At 41.7% G+C, this 27,435-nt stretch overlaps 2 protein-coding genes across 2 annotated transcripts in view; one reads left to right on the top strand and one right to left on the bottom strand.

Annotated features, from left to right (window-relative positions):
• CCDC30 (coiled-coil domain containing 30) overlaps positions 1 to 27,435 on the bottom strand; it is a 196,812-nt gene that overhangs the window by 6,536 nt on the left and 162,841 nt on the right. The window contains exons 12-15 of the mRNA XM_030942844.1: positions 10,261 to 10,402; positions 5,041 to 5,177; positions 2,800 to 2,914; positions 1,286 to 1,468 (exon numbers count right to left, since the gene is read on the bottom strand). Coding sequence (XP_030798704.1) covers positions 1,286 to 1,468; positions 2,800 to 2,914; positions 5,041 to 5,177; positions 10,261 to 10,402 — 577 coding nt within the window. The remainder of the gene's footprint in view (positions 1 to 1,285; positions 1,469 to 2,799; positions 2,915 to 5,040; positions 5,178 to 10,260; positions 10,403 to 27,435) is intronic.
• LOC104669000 (40S ribosomal protein S11-like) lies at positions 22,247 to 22,812 on the top strand. The gene has a single exon (XM_010371832.2). It carries the CDS (start codon positions 22,250 to 22,252, stop codon positions 22,757 to 22,759), a length of 510 nt encoding a protein of 169 aa, XP_010370134.2. The 5' UTR covers positions 22,247 to 22,249; the 3' UTR covers positions 22,760 to 22,812.

The following is a 27,435-nucleotide window of genomic DNA, read 5'->3' as shown; positions in this document are numbered from 1 at the left end:
ATGTTCCATAAGTGTCAGTTAGACCTAGTAGGTCTAGTGTGTAGTTTAACTCCACTGTTTGTTGATTTGCTGTTAGGATGATCTGTCCATTATGGAGAGTTGGGTGTTAAAGTCACCACTAATACTGTATTGCAGTCTATCTCTCACTTTAGATCTGTTAATATTAGCTTATATATTTGGGAGCTCTGGTGTTGGATGCATAGATATTTATAATTGTTATATTCACTTGCTGAATTGGCCCTTTTATCATTATATAGGTTATTCTCCTTCTCGTTTTTAGTCTTTGACTTGTAGTCTATTTTATCTGATATGACTATAGCTATTCCTGCTCTTCTTTGGTTTCCAGTTGCATGGAATATCTTTTTCCACTCCTTTTCATTCTCTGTGTCTTTATAGGTGAGATGGGTTTCTTGAGCGCAGCATATAGTTGGGTTTTATTTCTTTATCCATTCAGCTACTTGGTGAATTTTATTTTTTTGTATTGATTTTATTTATTTATTTTTTTGAGATGGAGTCTCGCTCTGTCACCCAGGCTGGAGTGCAGTGGCTCAGTCTTGGCTCACTGCAACCTCTGCCTCCCAGGTTCAAGTGATTCTCCTGCCTCAGCCTCCTGAGTAACTGGGATTACAGGCACATACCACCACGCCCAGCTAATTTTTTTGTATTTTTAGTAGAGACAGGGTTTTACCATGTTGGCCAGGCTAGTCTCAAACTCCTGACCTCAGGTGATCCACCCACTTCAGCCTTCCAAAGTGGATTACAGGCATGAACCATCGCACCCAGCCAAATCTTTAATGCTAGATCCCTGCCTCCTTTTTGGCTCTAGGTGGCACCTTAAGCTCAGGTTCACCTTGGCTCTAGTAAATGGTCAGAGCACTGCCTGTCCCAAATAGGGGAGGTCCCAAAGGGATTATCCTGGCAGTGAGGGAAGGCTGTCTAGGGGTTCATGCCCAGAAGACCTGGGGGACATAGCTCCTACAGCCACTCTTATGTCTTCTTTGGCTGAGTTACAGAGCAGAGTCCCACCTCCTCTGTTTCAGGGATATTTCAGGGATATGCCTGTCTTCAGCGGTATTTCTGCCTTTAGGAAGTTGTGATACTCCCCGTGGGTTAAGACAAGGACAGGTTTCTGGCTAGGAAACCCAAGAAAGTGGGGAATCTGTTTGACTACTTCAGTTTTACTTTTTCCAGCGTAGAAACCATAAGTTGAGAGATTTTCCAAACAGTGGGTGCCTGGCAGATTTGGGGGAAGGGCATTGTGGATGCAGAAGTTTGATTCTCCTACCATCTGCTCAGAGTGTTTCCACTTCTCGGTGGCCTTGGGAACTGACTCATCCTCATGCTGGAGTTCTGCATTGTTGCTGGTGCAGACCTCAGTGCTGTATATTTCTTTCTGTTTCTTTGTTGCGGGGAGAGAAGCCAGCTTGCCTCTATGCCACCATTTTGGAACAGGAAACTCCTTAAGATTCTAAGTTTAAAAACAATTTTGGAGTTATTTATTCCAATAGGTATCAAGATGTTAGAAGTTAGTACCTTTGACACATATGGGATATTGAGTTTGATGTGCTATAGTTCTGACCCATGTGACCCTTCTTATCTTGATTCAAGGGTAACAATATACATCTCAAAGCTATTGGTCCCAGACATACTCCATTAAGTCTTCTAACTCAGCACTTGTAATACTATAGGACTTATTTACAAATGTATCTGTCCTTCTCTACTAGACCAAAGGCCTCTGAAAACAGGGACTATCTTTGTATTCTTAGGACCTAGGCCATTTCTTGGAATTGATAAGTATTTGCTGAATGAATAAGTAAAAGAATGAATGACTAGACAATTGAAAACAGTTGTAGCTCAAGGAAAGACATAAATTACTGGATATCAACACACACTACTTGGCAGTTCTACTTTTGACAAAATTGGAAAAAAAAAAACCCAAAAACCCACTCATACAGCTTGGAAATAATCACCTCTCTGAGACCAAACAAGTCTTACAGCAAGACTGATCAACAAGCAGGATCTACTGTCCAGTATCTTGAGAAGAAACATCTAGTAGGTGATATAAACCAGAGAAGAAAGTAATCAGCCTCCATCTTGGTTTCAGAATATGATTCTGTTCATTGAAGTTCCTCTTGCTGACTTGCTTACCAGACAGACTATGGACCTGATCTGAACATGTACTATTTTCTGCATCTCTCTGTATTTAGCTACTTGTCTGCTTGAACTTTTGGAACATAATTGCTTTTCTTTCACTCAGATGCTCTCTTTAGGCTTGACTCTTTGCCATAGGAAACTTCATGTTACTTCGCTGAACCTCAGATTTGCTCATCTTTCATATGGGGCTAGAATCATACATGGCAAACAGGGCTATTGAGAATGAGGCACATATGTTAAAACACTGAATATTTATTCATTCTCAAATATTTATGGAGTACCTGTCCATAGATACAGTAATATATGAGATACACTCCTTGCCCTCCAGGAACTCACTGCTGAGTTAATCAGATAGAGAAGAAAAAGGGCAATGACAATACAGTGTGTTAAGGAAGAAGCTATGAGGCATATACAAATTTCTTGGAGATCACACAGGCGGAGATAGTTTACTAAAATCTCGCTGTTCAAGAGCAGTCTCAGGGTCTGCTATCCTGATGTGCAGCCAAGAGCCTCTTTGCCACAGCCTACCATGAGGCCAAGAGCCCAGCTACAGCTATATAAAGATGAAGGGAAAAGACAGCACAGCAGCCGTAGCAACTCGAACTTCACATTAAAGGCAGGCCCAATAGGAAGCACACATCTTACCTCTCCTCTGTGAATATGAATGCTCCTTATAATTCGCTCTAAGAAGCCAATCTGCTGTGTGAGACGAAGACTATTTTCCTGTAATTGCTTATTTTCTTTATCCATGTAAAGTACCCTAAGAATGGCATAAATCAGTGGCATGAGTAGAAATTTCTGTATCATTACTAAAAACCCAAAACTACATCCCACTTCCCACTGGCTCTGGATCTTAGACCACTGTCCAGATTTTAGAAGCAAGTTTGACAGAATAATTCCCACCATATTCCAAGACCAAGTGTGATATTAATACTGAGTGTCAACTTAATTGGATTGAGGGATACAAAGTATTATCCTGGGTGTGTCTGTGAGGGTGTCACCAAAAGAGATTAACATTTGAGTCAGTGGGCTGGGAAAGGCAGATTGACCCTTAATCTAATCAGCTTCCAGTGAATATAAAGAGGCAGAAAAACGTGAAAAAGAGAGACGGGCCTCGCCTCCCAGTTTACATCTTTCTCCCATGCTGGATGCCTCCCGCCCTCGAACACAGGACTCTGAGTTCTTCAGTTTAGGGACCAGACTGGCTCTCCTTGCTCCTCAGCTTGCAGATAGCCTATTGTGGACCTTGTGATCATGTAAGTTAACACTTAATAAACTCCTCTTTATATATATATACACACACACACACACACTCTCTCCTTTACATATATACATACATATATATACACACATATGGAAGTCTGTGTGTGTGTGTGTGTGTATATATATATATATATATATATATCTCCTGTTCTGTCCCTCTAAGAGAACCCTAATACACCAAGTAAAAGTTAATAAGATTCTGGGCTGTACATGGTTATTAAATACATGTACAAGAGTATTAATTCTAGCCCTTGAAAAATTTAAGGAAGGATATGATCCCATTTAGGGATGGGAATGAAACAAGAGAGGCTCTGTATCCCTTCAAATATTGTAGCTACATAGCTTGTATCTGGTTCTGTTCTCATACTGATCTGCTTCTGATTTCTTGTGAAGTAGAAATAGTAGTAGCAGTAGCAGCAACCATGTTTCAAGTACTTGCCATGTACTTTATGCAATGTAACCTACCCACACCATAAGCACTTAAAACTTTTCATGTATTAGCTCATTTAATATGCATAGCAACCTGATGAAATATAAACTGTTGTGACAAGTCTGAGCCTCGGTTTCCTTATCTGTAAAATGACAAAATACTCCTTGGAAGAAACTTACTCTAGGGAAGACATTCAAGTCCAATCCAGGTGATTGTGTCATCAGTAGGGCAAGGTAGAAAGATTATTCATGTTAATGCAAAGGTAATGAGTTAATTGTGTTAGATCCTGACTGTCAGAAGCTATGACAGTTTGAGAAGAGCAGTGATTTATATGGGACATCTAAAAGGGAGACACAGAGAGTAAAAGATCATCAGAGATTCTCCAAGCCTGCCCAGAGATGTGTGCCCAAAGGAGTGGACAAGAACATTCCAGTCTGCTTGGCAGTCCTCTCCCCAGACTATGGTGCTATGGTCTAGGGCCAGGCTGCTGAGGTCCACATGCTGCTCTGTCACTGACTGGGCTGGGTGAGTTCCCTCACCTCTCTAGACCTTGGCTTCCTATCTGTAAAATAAGGCTAATAGTGCCTCTGTCCTGGGATTGGTGTTAGGATTAAATGAATGAGAGAGCTAGCATATAGTAATTGCTCAGACAAATCTTAATCATTCCAATTATTATTGGTGACATTATTCGTTAACATCAACCCACTCTCTTTGATTATAATTAAAGTCTCCTATGAAAAAGAGAATGCTCAGGCTGGCCGAAATGTAACTTATTTTCTGCTTATAATATTTCTCATTAAAAATTAATACACTGGTATCCTGTGGATTTCATGAATTTAAGTTACTTCTGTGAGCCTAATTCTCTCTTATTCTACCTTAATTCCATAGGTATTGAATAACAAAAATGTGGATCAACACACACAAAATGACAGGCCAGAATGCACACAGCCAAGTCCTCAGTGAGGCAATGACATTATGAAACAGCCTATCTAAATAGCCAACCAGCCTCCTCCATGATATTTTTCTCTTTAACAATTTCTGCCACTTGTATGATCTGCTGAAAACAGCAGACAGCAGAGCGAGAGTTATAGGGTAGGCTACAAACTCAAAGGACAGTCTCTAGAACCATCTCTTTGTTGAGGGAGAAACATCCTCTTGTGGAGTTTATTGGCTCCAGGCAGGATGGCACCTACCTGCTCTGGATGGAAGATATCGTCCATTTGTTGCTGTGGATCAACTGTTCTTGCTCTATGACTTGCTCCTGAAGTTTCTTTTTTTCTAGAAGCAGGGTATCATTTTGGGCAGTGATCTGGTCCTGCATTGCCTTCTCCTAGGGATTAGAAAGTCTCCTAATTACCACAGCAGGAGAATGATAAATTTAAGAGCATAAGCCTGTTTCTAAATCTAGCAGAAATTTTCCCTTATTTACTTTTTTTCTCCTGTCCCCTAGTCTGTTTCTACCTGTTTGCTGACATTGTCATTCATTGTAGCTAAATAGTTTTTCAGTTTTCGAGAGGTTATTTTATGTCATATATATATATGTCATATATATTTTTTATGTCATGTATTATATATATATAAAATTTTTTTTTCTTTGAGATGGAGTCTCACTCTGTCACCCAGGCTGGAGTGCAGTGGTGCTATCTTGGCTCACTGCAAGCTCCACCTTCCGGGTTCACGCCATTCTACTGCCTCAGCCTCCCAAGTAGCTGGGACTACAGGCGCCCACCACCACGCTCGGCTAATTTTTTTGTATTTTTAGTAGAGATGGGGTTTCACCATGTTAGCCAGGATGGTCTCCATCTCCTGACCTCATGATCTGCCCGCCTTGACCTCCCAAAGTGCTGCGATTACAGGCGTGAGCTACCACGCCCGGCCTATGTCATGTATTTTCTTTCTTCTTTTTCATGACCCTGAAAGTAGTGAGATCATGTTTTTTGTTTTGTTTTGACATGGAGTCTTGCTTTGTCACCCGGGCTGGAGTGCAGTGGCGCAATCTCGGCTCACTACAACCTCTGCCTCCCAGGTTCAGCCTCAGTTTCCTGAGTAGCTGGGATTACAGGCATCCACCACCATACCCAGCTAATTTTCATATTTTTAGTAGAGACAGGGTTTCGCCATGTTGGTCAGGCTGAGCTTGAACTTCTGACCATAAGTGATCTGCCTGCCTTGGCCTCCCAAAGGTTTGGGATTACAGGTGTGAGCCACTGTGTCTGACTGTGGTTTTTTGTTTGTTTGTTTGTTTTTATAGACAAGGTCTAGCTCTGTCATCCAGACTGGAGTGCAGTAGTACAATCATGGCTAACAGTAACCTCACACTCTTGGGCTCAAGTGATCATGTGCCCCAGTCTCCTGAGCAGCTAGGACTACAGGCATTAACCACCACAGCTGGCTAATTTTTAAATTTTTTGTAGAGTCAGATGCCAGGTGCCATGGCTCACACCTGTAATCCCAGCACTCTGGGAGGCTAAAGTGGGAGGACTGCTTGAGCCCAGGAGTTTGAGACCAGCCTGGTCAACATGGTGAGACCCTGTCTCCACACAAACACACGAAAGCCACATGTGGAGTTCAAGGCTGCAGTGAGCTATGATCGCACCACTGCACTCTAGCCTGGGTGACAGAATGAGACTCTATCTCAAAAAAATTTTTTTAACATAAAAAATAAAATAGTAGAAACAGGGTCTTGCTCTGTTGCTCAGGCTGGTCTCAAACTCCTAGCCTCAAACTATCCTCCTGCTTCAGCCTCCCAAAGGACTGGGATTACAGGCATGAGACACTGTGCTCAACCTACATGTTTCTTTTAAATAAGATACTAATGTAGGTCATTCAGAAAAGACTGGTCATCTATTGTTATTATTAATTTTATAGAGTTTCACTCTTTCACCCAGGCTGGAGTGCAGTGGTGTAATCTCGGCTCACTGCAACCTCTGCCCCCTGGGTTCAAGCAATCCTCCTGCCTCAGCCTCCTGAGTAGCTGAGATGATAGGTGCCCACCACCATGCCCAGCTAATGTTTGTACTTTTAGTAAAAATGGGTTTTGCCATGTTGGCCAGGCTGGTCTCGAACTCCTGACCTCAGGTAATCCACCCACCTTGGCCTCCCAAAGTGCTGGAATTGCAGGCATGAGCCGCCACGCCTGGCCAGCCATCTCTTGTTAAAGACCTATAGGATGTAGATTAGATGATGTTCTGGAAAAACTATTCCAGATTTTAAAGTCCGTCTCAGAGACCCTGCAATATCTAATGGTAGTCTCACCTGCTATAATTTAAAGACATTGAATTAATAATGTATTGGTAAGGATTGAGAATAGAAGCAATCATCTCACAGATAAATCCTAGACAGCTTTAACTGGATTGAAAAGTGTACTGCATGAGGAAGATGACTGACAGCTTGTCCTTGGGAAATACTGTATTTTTTAAAACAAACAAAAATTCCAGACACATGCTGTGATAATAAGATAAAACGGGAAAGTGTAGTTTGAGTGGTCACAGCAGAAATCTCAACTGACTCATTATATGAAGAAAAAGCTGAAGGAATGAAGCCAAAAGAAGTGGCATTACTTTTTGGAGACTTAGAAAGCAAATCTGGAATTTTTATGCTCAGTGCTTTGGTCCTTGGGCCCTAAAATACATAAAATAAGAATTCCTAGGTTTGTACCACTGTGGCATTAAAAGTTCTAACATCAGTCTTCTCTAGGCTAAGTAGTTCTAATTTCGTTAACAATTTCTCAGGTGAACAATGAGTCCACCAATTAACATGCTTCTAAGAGATTTTTTTTTTTTGAGACGAAGTTTCACTCTTGTCACCTAGGCTGGAGTGCAATGGTGCAATCTTGGCTCACTGCAACCTCCACCTCCCTGGTTCAAGCAATTCTCCTGCCTCAGCCTCCCAAGTAGCTGGGATTGCAGGCGTGAGCCAGTGCACATGGCCCTTCTAAGAAATTATATACCAAAAAAAGGAAAATAACATCTACGAAAAATTTATATGTGCCAAGTACCACTTTAGAAATTTTATGTTTTAATATTCACAGAAGCCTGGTGTATGTAAGGAAGGGATTATTTCCCTCATTTTACAGACGAGGAGAGTGACACACAGAGACTTGTACAAGCTTACAGGCAGGGCTATAATTTGAATGCAAGCCCACAGTACCCTTCAACGGCAGTGAGCAAAAGATCTAATTATTCTCTCAGCCTCTGCTTATTTGGGAGCTCCAGCATATTTTATGAAGACCCGTGGTTCTTTGGGTAGGTGCATTAGTTTCCTAGGGCTGCCATAACATTTTCTCATAGTTCTGAGTGGTAGAAATCTGAAATTACATTGTTGTCAGGGTTAATTACTCATGGGGGCTCCAAGAGAGATTGTGTTGCATGCCTTTCTCCTAGCTTCTTGTGGTTGCCAGCAACCCTTGCTATTTCTTGGCTTGTAGCTGTATCATTCCAGGCTCTGATTTCATCATCATGAGGCATTCTTCCCCTGTCTGTGCCTGTCTGTGTGTTTTCCCCTCTTCCTATAAGGACAGCAATCATCTTAGATTTATGATTCACCCTAATCCAGGATAATCTCATCTTAACTAAGTATATCTGCAAAGACCCTATTTCTATATAAGGTCACATTTTGAGGTTCTAGGACATGAATTTGAGGGGACACTATTCAACCCAGTATAGTCAGGAAGAAAGCGAGCATGCCTGTTGAAAGGAGAAGACTGTTTTCCCGGCCTAGAAGCAAAATACAAAAGTACGAAAAAGAACTGATAATACAGAAATAGGCTGATGATATGTCTGATGGATGCATGAACTAGGGTTGCTACTTTTTTTTCCCTTTCTTTCTCTTCCTCTTTATTTATTTATTTATTTATTTATTTATTTATTTTGAGATGGAGTTTTGCTCTTGTCCCCCAGACTAGAGTGCAATGACATGATCTCAGCTCACTGCAACCTCCACCTCTTGGGTTCAAGAGAGTCTCCTGCCTCAGCTTCCTAAGTAGCTAGAATTACACCATGCCTGGCTAATTTTTTTTTGTATTTTCAGTAGAGATAGGGTTTCACCATGTTGGCCAGGCTGGTCTCAAACTCCTGACTTCAGGTGATCCGCTCACCTTGGCCTGGGATTACAGGTGCAAGCCACCGTGCCCGGCCTCTTCTTCTTCTTCTTCTTCTCCTTCCCCTTCCCCTTCCCCTTCCCCTTCCCCTTCTCCTTATTCTTCTTCTTCTTCCCCATGGGTACTACTAAAATGGATTGCTACTTTTTCTTATACACTTTCCACAGTCTTTTCCTAGTTCTAAGCTGGATCTCAGTCTCTGAAAGTTTGACAAATTAATGGCAAAAAAGGAGGACTGCAAACATCCAACTTATTTTTCTTCTTTCACTATAGTTTAGCGTATCAAGAGGATTTTTTATTTTTGTTAGAGACAGAGCCTCTCTATGTTGCCCAGGCTGGACTGCAGTGGCTATTTATAAGCACAATTATAGCTCACTGTAATCTTGAACTCCTGGCCTCAAGCAATCCTCCCGCCTTGGCCTCCCAAAGTGTTGGAATTACAGGCATGGACCATTGCATCCAGCCAATTTTTTAAAACTAAGAATGCAGTATTTGTGACCCACCTGTTATACTCCAAAAATGCTTTATTGTGTATAGTCTGGGAATTCTTGACCTAGAGTCCCAGGATAGTTGAAGGAATCACTGAAATTACATTAATGGTTATGGTATCCTTGGCACATAGTAGTGGTATAAAAATTTGTTGAATGTGGAAATTAATATTTTAGGAGTGATGACAGAGTTCTCAAAATTCTGAAAGGGCTAATGATCCCAAGAAGGGAAAACCTTACTGGCCTAGTCAGTTACTCTCCATCTTGAAATTATGTAGTTTAATAATCCCACAACCATTCTGCATTTGATTCTATTCGTTTGCCCCATTTCCTTATTATTCATACACCACTAAGTCACAAGGGCAATAAGACAAACATAAATAAACCATGGACCTTTAGAAAAAAGCTTGAGGGCAAGGACTGATACAGGAGTAAGGATCACCTATTTTCACTGCCATTTAAAACTGACACTGAAGTCTGAGGCAAAATGAGGGCTCCACAAAGCAGAAATGAGTTACTGAGAGTGGTTTGGGAGTCTATGCTCAGGGGTGTTCAAGAAAAGGCATTTCCATCTGAAGGCAAGACACTGATCATAAGTTGGCAGTACAGAGTATTTTCAGTATTCAGTTCCGTTTAGCAGCACTAGAAGTCTTATGTACTTTTGGTCAGGGCTTAAAGAATTACTCATTGAAAGATGGTGCAAAGAAAAGAAATGAAAACAAGGACTACGAAGGGGTCACAAATAATTTTTAAAATGAAAGGGCTTTCTCCAAATGGTTGACCATGGGAATCACCAGTGAGCTCTTCACCTTTTATTTTTTCCTCACCTTTTCTATTTTATGTTGCAGGATTCTAATTTCATCTTCAAATTCGTTAATTCTCTTATCTCGTAGTTCTACTTCATTCGTTAAACGATGCTTGACTCTTTGAAGCTTGATTTTGTGTTGGTGATGTTTCTCATTATAGTTTCTATAAAAGTAAATTTGAGTTTAGACACATCTGAACACAGTTAAAATTTCTTTTGCCTCCTCCACATGCACCCTTCTTGGGTTTCCTCTTCTTGCTTAAGTCAGGGGCCTGGCATTGGATGTAGATACTTATCCTGCCTCACATCTTCCTGCCCTCCATTTCAGGGAGTGGGACAAGGATAACTCCCTACATAACACCAGCTTTAACTACGGCTGTGGACTGTGGACTCAAGTATTTGGCTCATCTTGGTCTTTTTTGTTTTTTCTTTTTTTTTTTAGACGGAGTCTTGCTTTGTCGCCCAGGCTGGAGACTAGAGTGCAGTGGCACAATCTCGGCTCACTGCGACCTCCACCTCCTGGGTTCAAGCGATTCTCCTGCCTCAGCCTCCCGAGTAGCTGGAATTACAGGCATGTGCCACCACGCCCTGCTAATTTTTTGTATTTTTAGTAGAGACGGGGTTTCTCCATGTTGGTCAGGCTCTTCTCGAACTCCCGACCTCAGGTGATCCGCCTGCCTTGGCCTCCCAAAGTGCTGGGATTACAGGCGTGAGCCACTGCGCCCGGACTACCTTGGTCTTGTACTGATGGTTGTGGTATATAACTTTAGCATCTGAGTTTAATTTAGGAAACTCCTTGATTTCTGATCCCTGACATCTAAATTCTGACTCCTGTTCCACCAATTCAGTCATTAACTTAAACTTTCCTCGTTCTTGGCTGTATCTTGGACAGTGATCTACTCACTTCAATCTTATCTAATTTCCAGATAACTGGGCCTGTTCTCAGTTCTTGCATTGAGTCTGGACCTCTTCTTCTTTTTTTGACACAGGGTCTCACTCTGTCACCCAGGCTGGAGTGCAGTGGTATAATCATGGCTCACTACATCCTTGACCTCCTGAGCTCAAGCAGTCCTCCCACCTCAGCATCCCAAGTAGTGCACACCACCACACCTGGCTAATTCTTTTTTATTTTTTGTAGAGATGGGTGTCTCACATGTTGCCCAGGCAGGTCTTAAACTCTGCCTCAAGCTATCCTCCTGCCTCAGCCTCCCAAAGTGTTGGGATTACAGGCATAAGCCACCCAGCAAATCTGGACTTCTAAAAGCCAGTTCCATGTAGGTCACTGTTCAAGACTCTGATTCTTAGATACATCTGAGTTACGGCCAATAAGCACATGAAAAGATGCTTAACATTACTAGCCATTAAGGAAATGAAGATCAAAAGCACAATGAGATACCGCTTCACACACACTAGGATGGCTAGAAAAAAATGACAGATAATAACAAGTGCTGGCAAGGATGCAAATAAATTGGAACCCTTATACACTGCAGGCAGGAACATAAAATAGTATAATGTCTTTGGAAAATAGGTTGGCAATTCCTCAAATGGTTAAACATAGAGTTGCCATTTTTCTTTTCTTTTTTTTTTTTTTGAGAAAGAGTCTCGCTCTATTGCCCAGGCTGGAGTGCAGTGGTACGATCTCGGCTCACTGCAAGCTCCGCCTCCCGGGTTCATGCCATTCTCCTGCCTCAGCTTCCCTAGTAGCTGGGACTACAGGCGCCCACTACCACGCCTGGCTAATTTTTTGTATTTTTAGTAGAGAGGGGGTTTCACCCTGTTAGCCAGGATGGTCTCGATCTCCTGACCTTGTGATCTGCCTGCCTTAGCCTCCCAAAGTGCTGGGATTACAGGCATGACCCACCATACCTGGCCTAGAGTTGCCATCTGACCCAACAATTCTACCTAGGTATCTATTTTCAAGATAAATGAAAATATATGTCCACACAAAAACTTATACACAAATGTTCATAGCAGCATTATCCATAACAGCCAGAAGGTGGAAACCACCCAGATTACCATCAACTGATGCATTTATCTAGGCAGGCATGGTGGCTCACACCTGTAATCCCAGCACTTTGGGAGGCCAAGGCAAGTGGATCACTTGAGGTCAGGAGTTCAAGACCAGCCTGGCCAACGTGATGAAACCCCATCTCTACTAAAAATACAAAAATTAGCTAGGCATGGTGGTGGGCGCCTGTATTCAGGAGGCTGAGGCAGGAGAATCACTTGAACCCAGGAGGTGGAGGTTGCAGTCAGCCAAGATCACACCACTGCACTCCAGCCTGGGCAACAGAGGGAAACTCCATCTCAAAAAACAAACAAACAAACAAAAAACCAAATAGAGTATATCCATACAATGTCATAAAAAGAAAGGAACTACTGATACATGCTACAACATGAACCTTGAAAGCATTATTCTAAGTAAAACAAGCCAGGCACAACAGACCAAATACTGTATGATTCCATTTATATGAATTGTCAGTAATAGGCAAATTTAGAGAGAAAGAAAGTAGATGAGTGGTTGCCTAGTCTGGTGGTGGGGAGGGAATTGGGGATAGGGTGATAGCTAAAGAGCATGGGGTTTCTTTTAGGATAATAAAATGTTCTAATGTTGATTGTGGTAACAATCAAAACATGGACAAAAGCCATTGAACTATACACTTTAAACGAGTGAATTGTATAATATTTGAATTATATTGCAATAAAGCTGTTTAAAAAACCAAACAAACAAAAATCTAAGTTACCATTTCAAGCTACTATAACATCTGATCAGAGTAAACAACAAAGTAGATTAAAGCATCTATACTACCACTAGCCAAACCTCTTGGAGTATGACTGTGATACAAACAAAAAGAACGTTGTTCTTTAAAATTACGGAGAAGCTTCACTTTGTACCTACTAGATGTGATTACACCAAATAACTCTAAACCAGCCTCTGTACTGTTCACATTTTAGGCCTGATAAATGTTTGTTGTAGAAGGCTATAATGTGCACTACAGAATGCTTAGTAGTATCACTGGCCCCCACCCACCAGATGCCAGTAGCACCTCCTACAGTGGTAACAACTAAACCAGTCTCCAGACATTGCCAAATGTCTCTTTGCCCTGGAAGGCTGTAATTTTTTTTTTTTTTTTTTTTTTTTTTTTAAGACAGTCTTGCTGTGTAGCCTTGATCTCCCCAGCTCAAGTGATCTTCCCACCTCAGCCTCCTGAGTAGCTGGGACTACAGGTGTGCATCACTATTGATATGGTTTGGCTATCTCCTCACCAAAATCTTATCTTGTAGTTCCCATAATCCCCATGTATCATGAGCAGGAGGTGATACCTGGTGGGAGGTAATTGAATCATGGGGGCGGTTGCCTCCATACTGTTCTATTGATAGTGAGTGAGTTCTCATGAGATCTGATGGTTTTATAAGGGGTTTTCCCCCTTTTGCTCAGCACCTCTCCTTGCTGCCACCATGTGAAGAAGGACATGTTTGCTTCCCCTTGTGCCATGATTGTAAATTTCCTGAGGCCTTCTCAGCAATGATGAACTGTGAGTCAATTAAACGTCTTTCCGTTATAAATTGCCCAGTCTTGGGTATGTCTTCATTAGCAGCATGAGAACTGCCTAATACAACTATGCTCAGTTAACTTTTAAAACAATTTTTAGTAGACACAAGGTCTCGCTATGTTGCCCAGGCTGGTCTGGAACTCCTAGCCTCAAATGATTCTCCCACCTCGGCTTCCCAAAGTGCTAAGATTACAGACATGAGACACGGAGTCTAGCCTGGGACGCTGTGATATTGACAAAGATATATTTGGTCTCCCAGTTTTCTGGTGAAAACAAACACACACACACACACACACACACACACACACACACACACAACAACAACAACAACAACAACAAAACCCTCAAGTCCTTGGAATCTTCTCTGGAGTAATAAGTGTCTTTTGTATGTTGATGAGATGGCTGGTGTCTGGAGGCCCTTAGAGAGCTTCAGGATACTAAGGCAGGATTAGAGAGTTGGGGCTTCCAGGCCCAAACCCTTATCATTCAGGGAGGGGAGAGGATGAAGGTTGAGTTGAATCACCAGTGGCCAAGGATTTAATCAATCATGCTGAGAAAAGAAAAATAACTCAGAGCAGTCTGAGCTATGTGAAGCATGCAAAATTCATCAGGCCTGAAGACACGAGTATAGAACTTCAGTCATTATCTGCCCCCATTCAGCCTTTTTATAACTGAATTTGCTTGGGGGTGACTGTTTTAAAGTCATTTTGTTTCTGACTAGCTGCCTCACTTGTTATTTTCTGTTCTTGAAATTTGTGATACAAATAATAATGTATAGCTGACCAGGCGTGTTGGCTTACACCTGTAATCCTAGCACTTTGGGAGGCAAAAGCGGGCAGATCACTTGAGGTCAGGAGTTCAAGACCAGCCTGGCCAACACGGCAAAACCACATCTCTACCAAAAATACAAAAATTAGCTGGGCGTGGTGACGCACATCTGTAATCCCAGCATCTCAGGAGAGTGAAGCACCAGAATTGCTTGAACCTGGGAGGCAAAGGTTGCAGTGAGCTGAGATTGTGTACTGCATTCCAGCCTGAGCAACAGAGCAAGACGGTCTCTGAAAAAAACAGAACAATGTATTGCCAATCAATGTATAGCTCATGCTATTTATTTATTTACTTTTTTTTTTTTTTTTTTGAGATGGAGTTTCGCTCTTGTTGCCCAGGCTAGAGTGCAATGGCATGATCTTGGCTCACCGCAACCTCTGCCTCCCAGGTTCAAGCAATTCTCCTGCCTTAGCCTCCCAAGTAGCTGGGATTACAGGTGTGCACCACCACACCTGGCTAATTTTGTATTGTTAGTAGAGACAGGGTTTCTCCATGTTGAGGCTGGTCGCGAACTCCTGACCTCAGGTGATCTGCCCGCCTCGGCCTCCGAAAGTGCTGGGATTACAGGCGTGAGCCACCGCGCCCAGCCTTATTTACTTATTTTAAGATAGAGTCTTACTCTATCGCCCAGGTTAAAGTACAGTGACATGATCTTGGCTCACTGCAACCTCCACCTCCCAGGTTCAAGCAATTCTCCTGCCTCAGCCTCCTGAATAGCTGGGATTACAAGCGTGTGCCACCACACCCAGCTCAACCACAGCAGGATAGGGCACTGCTCAGAGTAATGAGGCCCCCTTTCCAGGCCCTAGCTCCTGGACAGCATTTCTAGACATACCCTAAGCCATAAGGAAGCCTGCTCCCTTGAAGGGAAGGACCCAGTCCCGGCAAGATTCATCATCTGCTAATTGAAGAGCCCTTGGGCCCTGAATAACCAGCACCAATACCCAGATACTATATCAAGGGCCTTGGGTGAGACTCTGAGACTTGCTGGATTCAGGTGACAGCACATTCCCAGCTGTGGTGGCTACAGGGTGAAACTCCTGCTTGAGAAAAGTGGAGGGAAAATTAAAGGGGACTTAATCTTACAGCATAGGTATGAGCTTTGCCACAGTAGGGTAGAGCACCAGGAAGGCTCTTGGGTCTATGACTCCAGGACTTGGCTCTTAAGCAGCATTTTTGGATATGCCCCGGGCCAGAAGGGAGCCCACTATCCTGAAGGGTGAGTACCAAGTCAGGCAGCATTCACCACAAGCTGACTTAAGAGACACTGGGCCTTAAGGGAACATTGGCGGTAGTCTGGCAGTACTTTCCTTGGGCCTGTGGTCATAGTGGCCATGAGGTAAGGCTCCTCTACCTTTGGAAATGAGAAGAAAGAGTGGAAAGGACTGCATTTTTGGGTTTGAGTACCAGCTCAGTCGCAATACAACAGAACACCAGGTGGACTTCTCAGGTTTTTTTATTTTAGTCTCTGGCTCCCAGATGGCACCACTGGACCTGCCTGGAGCATGGGAGAACTCGCTGCCCTGAAAGGAAGGACACAGGCCTGGCTGGCTTTGCATCTGCTGATTGTGGAGCCCAGGGACTTGAGTGGTCATAGGTGGTAGCCAGGGAGTGGTTACAGCAGGATTTGGGAGAGAACCATTGCTGTGCTGGCTTCAGGTATGACCCAACACAGTCCTAATGGTGGCCATAAGGGTGCTTGTGTCATGCCACCCCCACTTCCAAGTGGCTCAGAACATAGAGAGACTCCATTTGTCTGGGAGAAAGTAAGGGAAGAGAACAAGAGTCTCTGCCTAGTAATCCAGGGAATTCATCCAGATCTTTTCCAAGACCATTAAGGCAGTACCTCTACCAATTTGCAGCATTACTGGGCTTGGGGAATCTCCTAAAGCAGGTAGAGCTTAGATGACAACACCCAGTACTTTTGAATATCTGGAAGGTCTTCCCAAGAAGGATGGGTACAAATAAGCCCAGACTGCAAAGACTATAAGAAGTATCTAACTCTTCAGTGCCCAGACACAGATGAACATCTATAAGTACCAAGACCTTCCAGGAAAACATGACCTCACCAAATGAACTAAACAAGCCACCAGGGACCTATTCTGGAGAAAGAGATATGTGACCTTTCAGACAGAAAATTCAAAATAGCCGTTTTGAAGAAACTCAAAGAAATTAAAGATAATACAGAGAATGAATTCAGAATTTTATCAGATAAATTTAACAGATTGAAATAATTAAAAAGAAGAGGAAATTCTGGAGCTGAAAAATGCAATAGGCATACTGCAGAATGCATTAGAGTCATTTAATAGCAGAATTGATCAAGCAGAATTAGTAAACTTGAAGATAGACTATTTGAAAATACACAGGGCCAGGCGCGGTGACTCATACCTGTAATCCCAGTACTTTGGGAGGCCGAGGCAGGCAGGTCACCTGAGGTCAGGAGTTCAAGACCAGCCTGTTTGCCAACATGGCAAAACCCTGTCTCTACTAAAAATACAAACATTAGCCAGGTGTGGTGGCAGGCACCAAAAATTCCAGCTACTCAGGAGGTTGAGGCAGGAGAATTGCTTGAACCTGGGAGGCAGAGGTTGCAGTGAGCTGAGTTCATGCCACTGCACTCCAACCTGGGCAACAGAGACTCCATCTGGAAAAAAAAAAGAAAAGAAAAAAAGAAAAAGAAAAGAAAAGTAAATACAAAGGCAGAGGAGACAGAAGACAAAAGGAATAAGAAAGAATGAAGCACACCTACAGGACTTGGAAAATAGCCTCAAAAGGGCAAATCTAGCCAGGCGCGGCGGCCCACGCCGGTAATCCCGACCGTTTTGGAAGCCAAGGCGGGCGGATCACCTGAGGTCAGGAGTTCAAGACCAGCCTGGCCAATATGGCGAAACCCCATCTCTACTAAAAATACAAAAATTAGCTGGGTGTGGTGGCACACGCCTGTAGTCCCAGCTACTTGGGAGACTGAGGCAGAAGAATCGCTTGAACCTGGGAGACAGAGATTGCAGTGAGCTGAGATCGTGCCACTGCACTCCAGCCTGGGTGACAGAGTGAGACTGCATCTCAAAGAAAAAAAAAAGAAAAAAAAGAAAAAGAAATAGGAGTAGGAAGTGTATTCAAGGGGATAATAACAGAGAACTTCCCAAACCTAGAGAAAGATATCAATATCCAAGTACAAGAAGGTTATAGAACAACAAGAAGATTTAACCCAAAGATTACCTCAAGGCATTTAATAATCAAACTCCCAAAGGTCAAAAATAAAGGATCCTAAAAGCAGCAAGAGAAAAGAAACAAATTACATACAATAGAGCTCCAATATGTCTGGCAGCAGACTTTTCAGTGGAAGCCTTACAGGCCATGAGAGAGTGGCATGACATATTTTAAGTGCTGAAGGAAAAAGCTTTCACCCTAGAATAGTATATCCAGTGAAAATATCCTTCAAGCATAAAGGGGCATGAAGGGGAAATAAATACTTTCCCAGACAAACAAAAGCTGAGGGATTTCATCAACACTGGCTCTGTCCTACAAGAAATGCTAAAGGGAGTACTTCACTCAGAAAGCAAAGCACGTTAATGACTAATAAGAAATCATCTGAAGGTATAAGACTCACTGGTAATAGTAAGTAAATAGAAAACCACAAAATATAACATTGTAACTGTGGTGTGTAAACTACTCTTAAGCAGAAAGACTAACCAATAAAGCAATAAAAAATAATGACTACAACAATTTTCAAGACATAGTACAATAAGATATAAATAGAAACAACTAAAAGTTTAGAAGTGGAGGGATGAAGTTAAGGTATAGAGTATTAGTTTTCTTTTTCCTTCTTTGTTTATGCAAACCATGTTAAGTTGTAATCACGTTAAAATAATGAGCTATAAGATAGTGTATTAGTTCACTTTCAAACTGCTGATAAATACATACCCAAAAGTGGGAACAAAAAGAGGTTTAATTGGACTTACAGTTCCACACAGCTGGGGAGGCCTCAGAATCATGGCGGGAAGTGAAAAGTACTTCCTATATGGCAGTAGCAAGAGAAAATGGGGAAGAAGCAAAAACGGCAGCCCCTGATAAACCCATCAGATCTCATGAGACTTGGTCACTATCACGAGAATAGTATGGGAAATACCGGCCCCCATGATTCAATTACCTCCCCCAGGTCCCTCCCACAACATGTGGGAATTTTGGGATAAAATTCAAGATGAGATTTGGTGGGGACACAGCCAAACCATATCATTCCACCCAGGCCCCTCAAAATCTCATGTCATGACATTTCAAAACCAATCATGCCTTGCCAACAGTCCCTAAAAGTCTTCACTCATTTCAGCATTAATCCAAAAGTCCACAGTCCAAAGTGTCATCGGAAACAAGGCAAGTCTCTTCCGCCTATGAGCCTGTAAAATCAAAAGCAAGCCTATTACTTGCTAGATACAATAGGGGTACAGGTATTGGGTAAATACAGCATTCCAAATGGGAGAAACTGGCTAAAACAAAGGGGTTACAGGGCCCATGCAAGTCTGAAATCCAGTGAGGCAGTCAATTTTAAAGTTCCAAAATGATCTCCTGTGACTCCAGGTCTCACATCCAGGTCAAACTGATGCAAAAGTGGGTTTCCATGGTCTTGGGCAGTTCCATCCCTGTGACTTTGAAGGGTATAGCCTCCCTCCTGGCTGCTTTTATGGGCTGGCATTGAGTGTCTGCGGCTTTTCCAGGCATATGGTGCAAACTGCCAGTGGATCAACAATTCTGGGTTCTGGAGGATTGTGGCCCTCTTCTCACAGCCCCACTAGGCAGTGCCCCAGTAGGGACTCTGTGTGAGGGCTCCAACCCCATATTTCCCTTCCACACTACCCTAGCAGAGGTTCCTACCCCTGCAGCAAACTTTTGCCTAGGCATCCAGGCATTTCCATACATTTTCTGAAATCTAGGTGGAGGTTCCCAAACCTGAATTCTTGACTTCTGTGCACCCACAGGCTCAACACCACGTGGAAGCTGTCAAAGCTTGGAGCTTCTGCCTTCTGAAGCCACAGCCCAAGTACTACGTTGGCCCCTTTCAGCCACAGCTGGAGTGGCTGGGACACAGGGCACCAAGTCCCTAGGCTGCACATAGGATGGGGACCCTGGGACCAGCCCATGAAACCACTTTTTCCTCCTGGGCCTCTGGGCCTGTGATGGAAGGGTCTGCTGTGAAGGTCTGACGTGGCCTGGAGACATTTTCCCCATGGTCTTGGGGATTAACATTAGGCTTCTTGCTACTTATGCACATTTCTGCAGCCAGCTTAAATTTCTCCTCAAAAATGGGGTTTTCTTTTTCTTTTTCTTTTTTTTTTTTTTTTGAGATGGAATCCTGCTCTGTCGCCGGACTGGAGTGCAGTGGCACAATCCTGGCTCACTGCAACCTCCATCTCCCGGGTTCCAGCGATTCTTCTACCTCAGCCTCCCAGGTTTTTCTTTTCTATTGCATCGTCAGGCTGCAAATTTTCTGAATTTTTATGCTCTATTTTCCTTTTAAAATGAAATGCTTTTAACAGCACCCAAGTCACCTTTTGAATGCTTTGCTGCTTAGAAGTTTCTTCCACCAGATACCCTAAATCATCTCTCTCAAGTTCAAAGTTCCACAAATCTCTAGGGCAGGGGCAAAATGGTGCTAGTCTCTTTGCCAAAACATAACAAGAATCACGTTTGCTCCAGTTCCCAACAAGTTTCTCATCTCCATATGAGACCATCTCACCCTGGACCGTATTGTTCATATCACTATCAGCATTTTTTGTCAAAGCCATTCAACAAGTCTCTAGGAGGTTCCAAACTTTCCCACATTTTTGTGTCTTCTTCTGAGTCATCCAGATTGTTCCAACCTCTGCCTGTTACCCACTTCCAAAGTCGCTTCCACATTTTTGGGTATCTTTTCAGTAATGCCCCACTCTACTGGTACTGGTATTAGTTCGTTTTCACACTGCTGATAAAGACATACCCAAAACTGGGAACAAAAAGAGGTTTAATTGGAATTACAGTTCCACATGGCTGAGGAGGCCTCAGAATAATGACGGGAGTAAAAGGGACTTCTTACATGGCAGTGGCAAGAGAAAATGGGGAAGAAGCAAAAGTGGCAATCCCTGATAAACACATCAGATCTCATGAGTCTTATTCACTATCACAAGAATAGCATGGTAAAGACTGGCCCCCATGATTCAATTACCTCCCCTTGGGTCTCTCACACAACATATGGGAATTCTGGGAGATAAAGTTCAAGTTGACATTTGGCTGTGGACACAGCAAAATCATATCAGAGAGTATTTGCAAGCCTCATGGTAACCTCAAACCAAAAACAAAATACAACATATATACAAAAAATAAAAAGTAAGAAATAAATCATATTACAGAGAAAATCACCTTCACTAAAGACAGGAAGGAAAGGAAGAAGGAAGAGAAGACTACAGAAAACCAGAAAACAAATAAGAAAACATCAGGAGTATTAAGTCCTTACTTATCAATCATAACATTGAATGTAAATAGACTAAACCTTCCAATCAAAAGACATAGACTGGCTGAATAGATTAAAAAACAAGACCCAATGATCCGTTTTCTACAAGTAGGACATTTTATCTATAAAGATACAAATAGACTGGAAACAAAGGAATGGAAAAAGATTCCATGCCAATGGAAACCAAAAAAGAGCAGAAGTAGCTATACTTATATCAGACAAAATAGATTTCAAAACAAACTCTGTAAGAAGAGACCAAAAGGTCATTATATAATAATAAAGGGGTCAATTTAGCAAGAGGATATAACAATTGTAAATACATATATACACCCAACACTGGAGCATCCAGATATATAAAGTGAGTATTATTAGAGCTAATGAGAGAGACAGATCTCAATACAACAACAGGGGGAGACTTCAACACCTCACTTCCAGCATTGGATAGATTTTCCAGACAGAAAGTCAACAAAGAAATATTGGATATAATCTGCATTATAGACCAAATGGACCTAATAGATATTTACAGAACATGTCATCCAATGGCTGTAGAATACACCTTCTTCTCCTCAGTATACGTATCATTCTCAAAGATAAACCATCAGGTCATGAAACAAGTATTAAAACATTCAAAAAACTGAAATAATATCAAGCATCTTCTCTGACCACAATAGAATAAAACTAGAAATAAATAACAAGAGGAATTTTGGAAACTATACCAATACATGGAAATTAAACAATATGCTCCTGAATGACCAGTGGGTCAATGAAAAAACTAAGAAGGAAATTGAAAAATTTCTTGAATCGAATGATAATGGAAACACAACATACCAAAACCTATGGGATACAGCAAAAGCAGTAAGTTTATAGCTGTAAGTGCCTACCCAAAAAAAAAAAAAAAAAACTGCAAAAAGCAATTTAATGATGCATCTTAAAGAACTAGAGAAACAAGAGCAAATGAAATCCCAAATTAGTAGAAGAAAAGAAATCATAAAGATCAGAGCAGAAATGAATGAAATAGAAATGAAGAAAACAATACAAAAGATCAATGAAACAAAAAATTGTGTTTTTTTAAAGTTAAACAAAACCAACAAACCTTTAGTAGGCTAAGAAAAAGAGAAGATCCAAATAAATAAAATCAGGGACAAAAAATGAGATATTGCCTTTTTCGGGCGGCCGGGAAGATGGCGGACATTCAGACTGAGCGTGCCTACCAAAAGCAGCCGACCATCTTTCAAAACAAAAAGAGGGTCCTGCTGGGAGAAACTGGCAAGGAGAAGCTCCCACGGTACTACAAGAACATCGGTCTGGGCTTCAAGACACCCAAAGAGGCTATTGAGGGCACTTACATTGACAAGAAATGCCCCTTCACTGGTAATGTCTCTATTCGAGGGCGGATCCTCTCTGGTGTGGTGACCAAGATGAAGATGCAGAGGACCTTTGTCATCCGTCGAGACTACCTCCACTGCATCCGCAAGTACAACCGCTTCGAGAAGCGCCACAAGAACATGTCTGTGCACCTGTCCCCCTGCTTCAGGGACGTCCAGATCGGTGACATCGTCACAGTGGGCGAGTGTCGGCCCCTGAGCAAGACAGTGAGCTTCAATGTGCTCAAGGTCACCAAGGCTGCCGGCACCAAGAAGCAGTTCCAGAAGTTCTGAGTCTGGACATCGGCCTGCTCCCCACAATGAAATAAAGTTATTTTCTCATTCCCCCCCCCAAAAAAATGAGATATTACAGCTAATACCACAGAAATTCAAAGGATCATTAGTGGCTATTATGAGCAAATAAATTCAGTAAATTGGAAAACCTAGAAGAAATGAACAAACTCCTAAACACATACAACATAAGATTGAACCATGAAGAAATCTAAAACCTGAACAGACCAATAACAAATAATGAGATCAAAGCCATAAAAAAAAGTCCTCCAGTAAAGAAAAGGCCAGAACCCAATGGCTTCACTGCTGATTCTACCAAACATTTAAAGAAATAATACCAATCCTACTCAAACTATTTTGAAAAATAGAGGCAAAGGAAATATTTCCAAACTCATTCTACAAGGCCAGTATTATCCTAATACCAAAACCAGACAAAGACACATACAAAACAGAAAACTGCCGGCCAGTATCACTGATGAATATTGATACAAAAATCCTTAACAAAATAGTAGCAAACCAGCTGTATGTGGTGGGCTCATGTCTGTAATCCCAACACTTTGGAAGGCTGAGGCAGAAGGATAGCTTGACCTCAGGAGTTTGAGACCAGTTTGGATAACATAGCAAGACTCCATCTCTACAAAAAGTTGGGCATCATGGTGTATGCCTGTGGTCTCAGCTACTCAGGAGGCTGAGGTGGGAGGATCGCTTGGGTCTGGGAGGTGGAGTTTGCAGTGAGCCAAGATCACACCATTGCACTCCAGTCTGGGTGACAGGGTGAGACCCTGTCTCAAAACAAACAAATGAAAAATCTAGCAAATGGAATTCAACAATACATGAAAAAGATCACCATGTGGGAGTTATCCCTGGGAAGCAAGGATGGTTCAACATACACAAATCAGTCAATGTGATACATTATATCAACAGAAGGACAAATGATGTGATACATCATATCAACAGGACAAAAACCATATGATGATTTCAGTTGATGCTGGAAAAGCATTTGATAAAATTCAACATCCCTTCATGATAAAAACTCTCAAGAAACTGGGGACAGAAGAAACATACCTCAGAATAATAAAAGCCAAATATGACAGATCTACAGCTTGTATCATACTGAATTTGGGAAATATTAAAGACTTTCCTCGAAGATCTGGAACACGACAAGGACATGCACTTTCACCGCTGTTATTCAACATAGTACTGAAAGTCCTAGCTCAAGCAATCAGACAAGAGAAAGAAAGAAAGGACATCCAAATTACAAAAGAAGAAGTCAAATTATTCTTGTTTGCAGATGATATAATTTTATATTTGGAAAAACCTAAAGACTCCACTAAAGAAGTACTAGAACTCATAAATAAATTCAGTAAAGTTGCAGAATACAAAATCAACATACAAAAATCCGTAGCATTTTTATATGCCAACAGGGAACATTCTGAAAAAGAAATTAACAAGCGATTCCATTTACAATAGCCAGACATAAAATTAAATACCTATGAATTAGCTTAACCAACAAAGTGAAAGATCTCTATACTGAAAACTATAAAACACTAATGAAAGAAATTGAAGGACACCAAAGAATAGAAAGATATTCCATATTCTTGGATTGGAAGAATCGATATTGTTAAAATGTGCATATTACCAAAAGCAATCTACAGATTCAATGCAATCCCTATCAAAATACCAACGACATTCTTCACAGAAACAGAGAAAACTATCCTAAAATTTATATGAAACCACAAAGGAATAGCCAAAGATATCCTAAGCATAAAGAACAAAATGGAGAAATTACATTACATGGCTTCAAATTATACACAGAGCTATGATAACCAAAATGGTACAGTACTGGCATAAAAATAGACACATAGACCAATGGAACAGAATAGAGAACCCAGAAGCAAATCCACACACCTACAGTGAACTCATTTTTGACAAAAGTGCCAAGAACATCCACCAGGGAAAAGATAGTCTCTTCAATAAATGGTGCTGGGAAAACTGGATATCCATATGCAGAAAAATAAAACTAGATCCCTGTCTTTCACTACATACAAAAATCAAATCAAAATGGATTAAGGACTTAAATCTAAGACCTCAAAGTGTCAGAGTACTATAAGAAAACACTGGGGAAATTCTGCAGGATATTGGTCTGTGCGAAAATTTCTTGAGTAATACCCTACAAGTGCAGGCAGCCAAAGCAAAAATGGACAAATGGAATCACATCAAGTTAAAAAAAGCTTCTGCACCGCAAAGGAAACAATCAACAAAGTGAAGTGACAACCCATAGAATGGGGAAAATATTTGCAAAATACCCATCTGATGAGGGATTAATAACCAGAATATATAAGGAACTCAGACAACTCTGTAGGAAAAAAAAAATCCAATAATCTGATTTTAAAATGGTCAAAATATTTGAATAGACATTTCTGAAAAGAAAACATACAAATGGCAAACAGGCATATGAAAAGGTGCTCAACATCATTGATTATCAGAGAAATGCAAATCAAAACTACAATGAGAGGTCATCTCACCCCAGTTAAAATGGCTTTTATCTAAAAGACAGGCAATGACAAATGCTGACAAGGATGTGGAGAAAACTGAACCCTCGTACACCGTTAATGGGAATGTAAATTAGTACAACCACTATGGAAAACATCTTGGAGGTCCCTCAAAGAACTAAAAATTGAGGCTGGGTGTTGTGGCTCATGCCTGTAATCCTAGCACTTTGGTAGGCCAAGATGGGCGGATCATTTCAGGAGTTCAAGACCAGCCTGGCCAGCATGGCGAAACCCCGTCTCTACTAAAAATACAAAGGAAAAAAAAAAAAGCCAGGTGTGGTGGTGCATAAGTAAGCTCATAATCCCAGCTACTCAGGAGGCTGAAGCAGAAGAATTGCTTGAGCCTGGGAGGCAGAGGTTGCAGTGAACCAAGATGGTGCAAGACTGTTCCAAAAACAAAAAACAATAAAACCTAAAAATTGAGCTATCATACATTTGAGCAATCTCGCTGAGGACTATATACCCAAAAGAAAGGAAATCAGTATATCGAAGAGATATCTGCACTTCCATGTTTGTTGCAGCACTGTTCACAATAGCCAACATTTGGAAGCAACCTAAATGTCCACCAACAGATAAATAAAGAAAATATGGTACTTATACACAATGGAATACTATTCAGCCATAAAAAAGAATGAGATCCTGTAATTTGCAACAACATGGATGGAACTGGAGGTCATTATGCTAAGTGAAATAAGCCATGCACAGAAAGACAAACATCACACGTTCTCATTTATTTGTGGGATCTAAAAATCAAAACAATTCCACTCATGGAGATAGAGAGTACAAGGATGGTTACCAGAGGCTGGGAAGAGTAGTGGGGGAATGGGGGGGAGGTGGGGATGGTTAATGGGTATAACTTTAAAAAAATAGTTCTTTAACTATAAAAAATAAACAATGAATAAGACTATAGTCAATAATAATTGTACTTTTTTAAAAAAATTGTACATTTAAAAATAACTAAAGAAATAGACCAGTTGCAGCAGCTCACGCCTGTAATCCCAGCACTTTAGGAGGGTGAGGCAGGAGAATCGCTTGAGCACACAGGTTTGAGACCAGCCTGGGCAACATAGTAAGACCTTGACTCTGCAAAAATAAACAAAATTAGGCTGGGCGCAGTGGCTCAAGCCTGTAATCCCAGAACTTTGGGAGGCCGGGGCGGGCAGATCACAAGGTGAGGAGATAGAGACCATTCTGGCTAACACAGTGAAATCCCGTCTCTATTAAAAATACAAAAAATTAGCCGGGCATGGTGGCAGGTGCCTGCAGTCCCAGCTACTCCGGAGGCTGAGGCAGAAGAATGGCATTACCCCGGGAGGTGGAGCTTGAAGTGAGCACAGATCACGCCACTGCACTCCAGCCTGGGCACACAGCAAGACTCCGTCTCAAAAAATAAAGTAAAATAAAATAAAATAAACACAATTAGCCAGGTGTGGTGGCACATGCCTGTAGTCCCAGCTACTGTGGAGGCTGAAGTGGAAGGATCACTTGAGCCCGGGAGGTCAAGGCTGCAGCGAGCTGAGATTGTGCCACTGCACTCCCAGCCTGGGCAACAAAGCAAGATCCTGAAAAAAAAAAAAAAAAAAAAAAAGAAAGAAAGAAAAAAGAAAAGAAAAAGAAAGAAAAACCAAAAGAATCATATTCTTTGTAATGCAAATGCTTGAGGGGATGAGTACCCATTCTCCATGATGTGATTATTACACATTGTATGCCTGTATCAAAACAGCTCATGTACTGCATAAATATCCATACCTACTATGTACCTATAAAAATTAAAAATACAATTTTTGTTTAAAAATCCACTTGTAACTTCTGCTAATCAGATTGTATATTCAGGGCAACTTGAATCTATGCGCCTGGGTTGCAATCCCTAAGCCTGGATCAAATAAACTCTCTACTTATATTAATTTTGCCTCAGCTTCTTCCCTTTAGGTTGACAATGACCACCTCATGAAGCTTTCAAAAAAGCCTGAAAGGACTGGGTTTGGGGGACTTCCAAATAGCTGAACACAGGTTCCTGGAGGGTGGTGCATCCACAGAGGGCATAGAAGCTCCAAGCACCTTCATGGGAAGGGATGCTCTGTTCATCTCTTCCACCTGGCCGTTCATCTGTATCATTTGTAATATCCT

Source organism: Rhinopithecus roxellana, chromosome 12, assembly GCF_007565055.1.
Source record: "Rhinopithecus roxellana isolate Shanxi Qingling chromosome 12, ASM756505v1, whole genome shotgun sequence".
Taxonomy (NCBI): Eukaryota; Metazoa; Chordata; class Mammalia; order Primates; family Cercopithecidae; genus Rhinopithecus; species Rhinopithecus roxellana.
Note: the sequence above shows the minus strand (reverse complement) of the source record. Positions and strands in the feature narration are given on the sequence as shown.

Excerpts from the sequence above, each read along its gene's own strand:
- LOC104669000 (XM_010371832.2), top strand. The coding sequence starts at position 22,250 with ATGAGATATTGCCTTTTTCGGGCGGCCGGGAAGATGGCGGACATTCAG.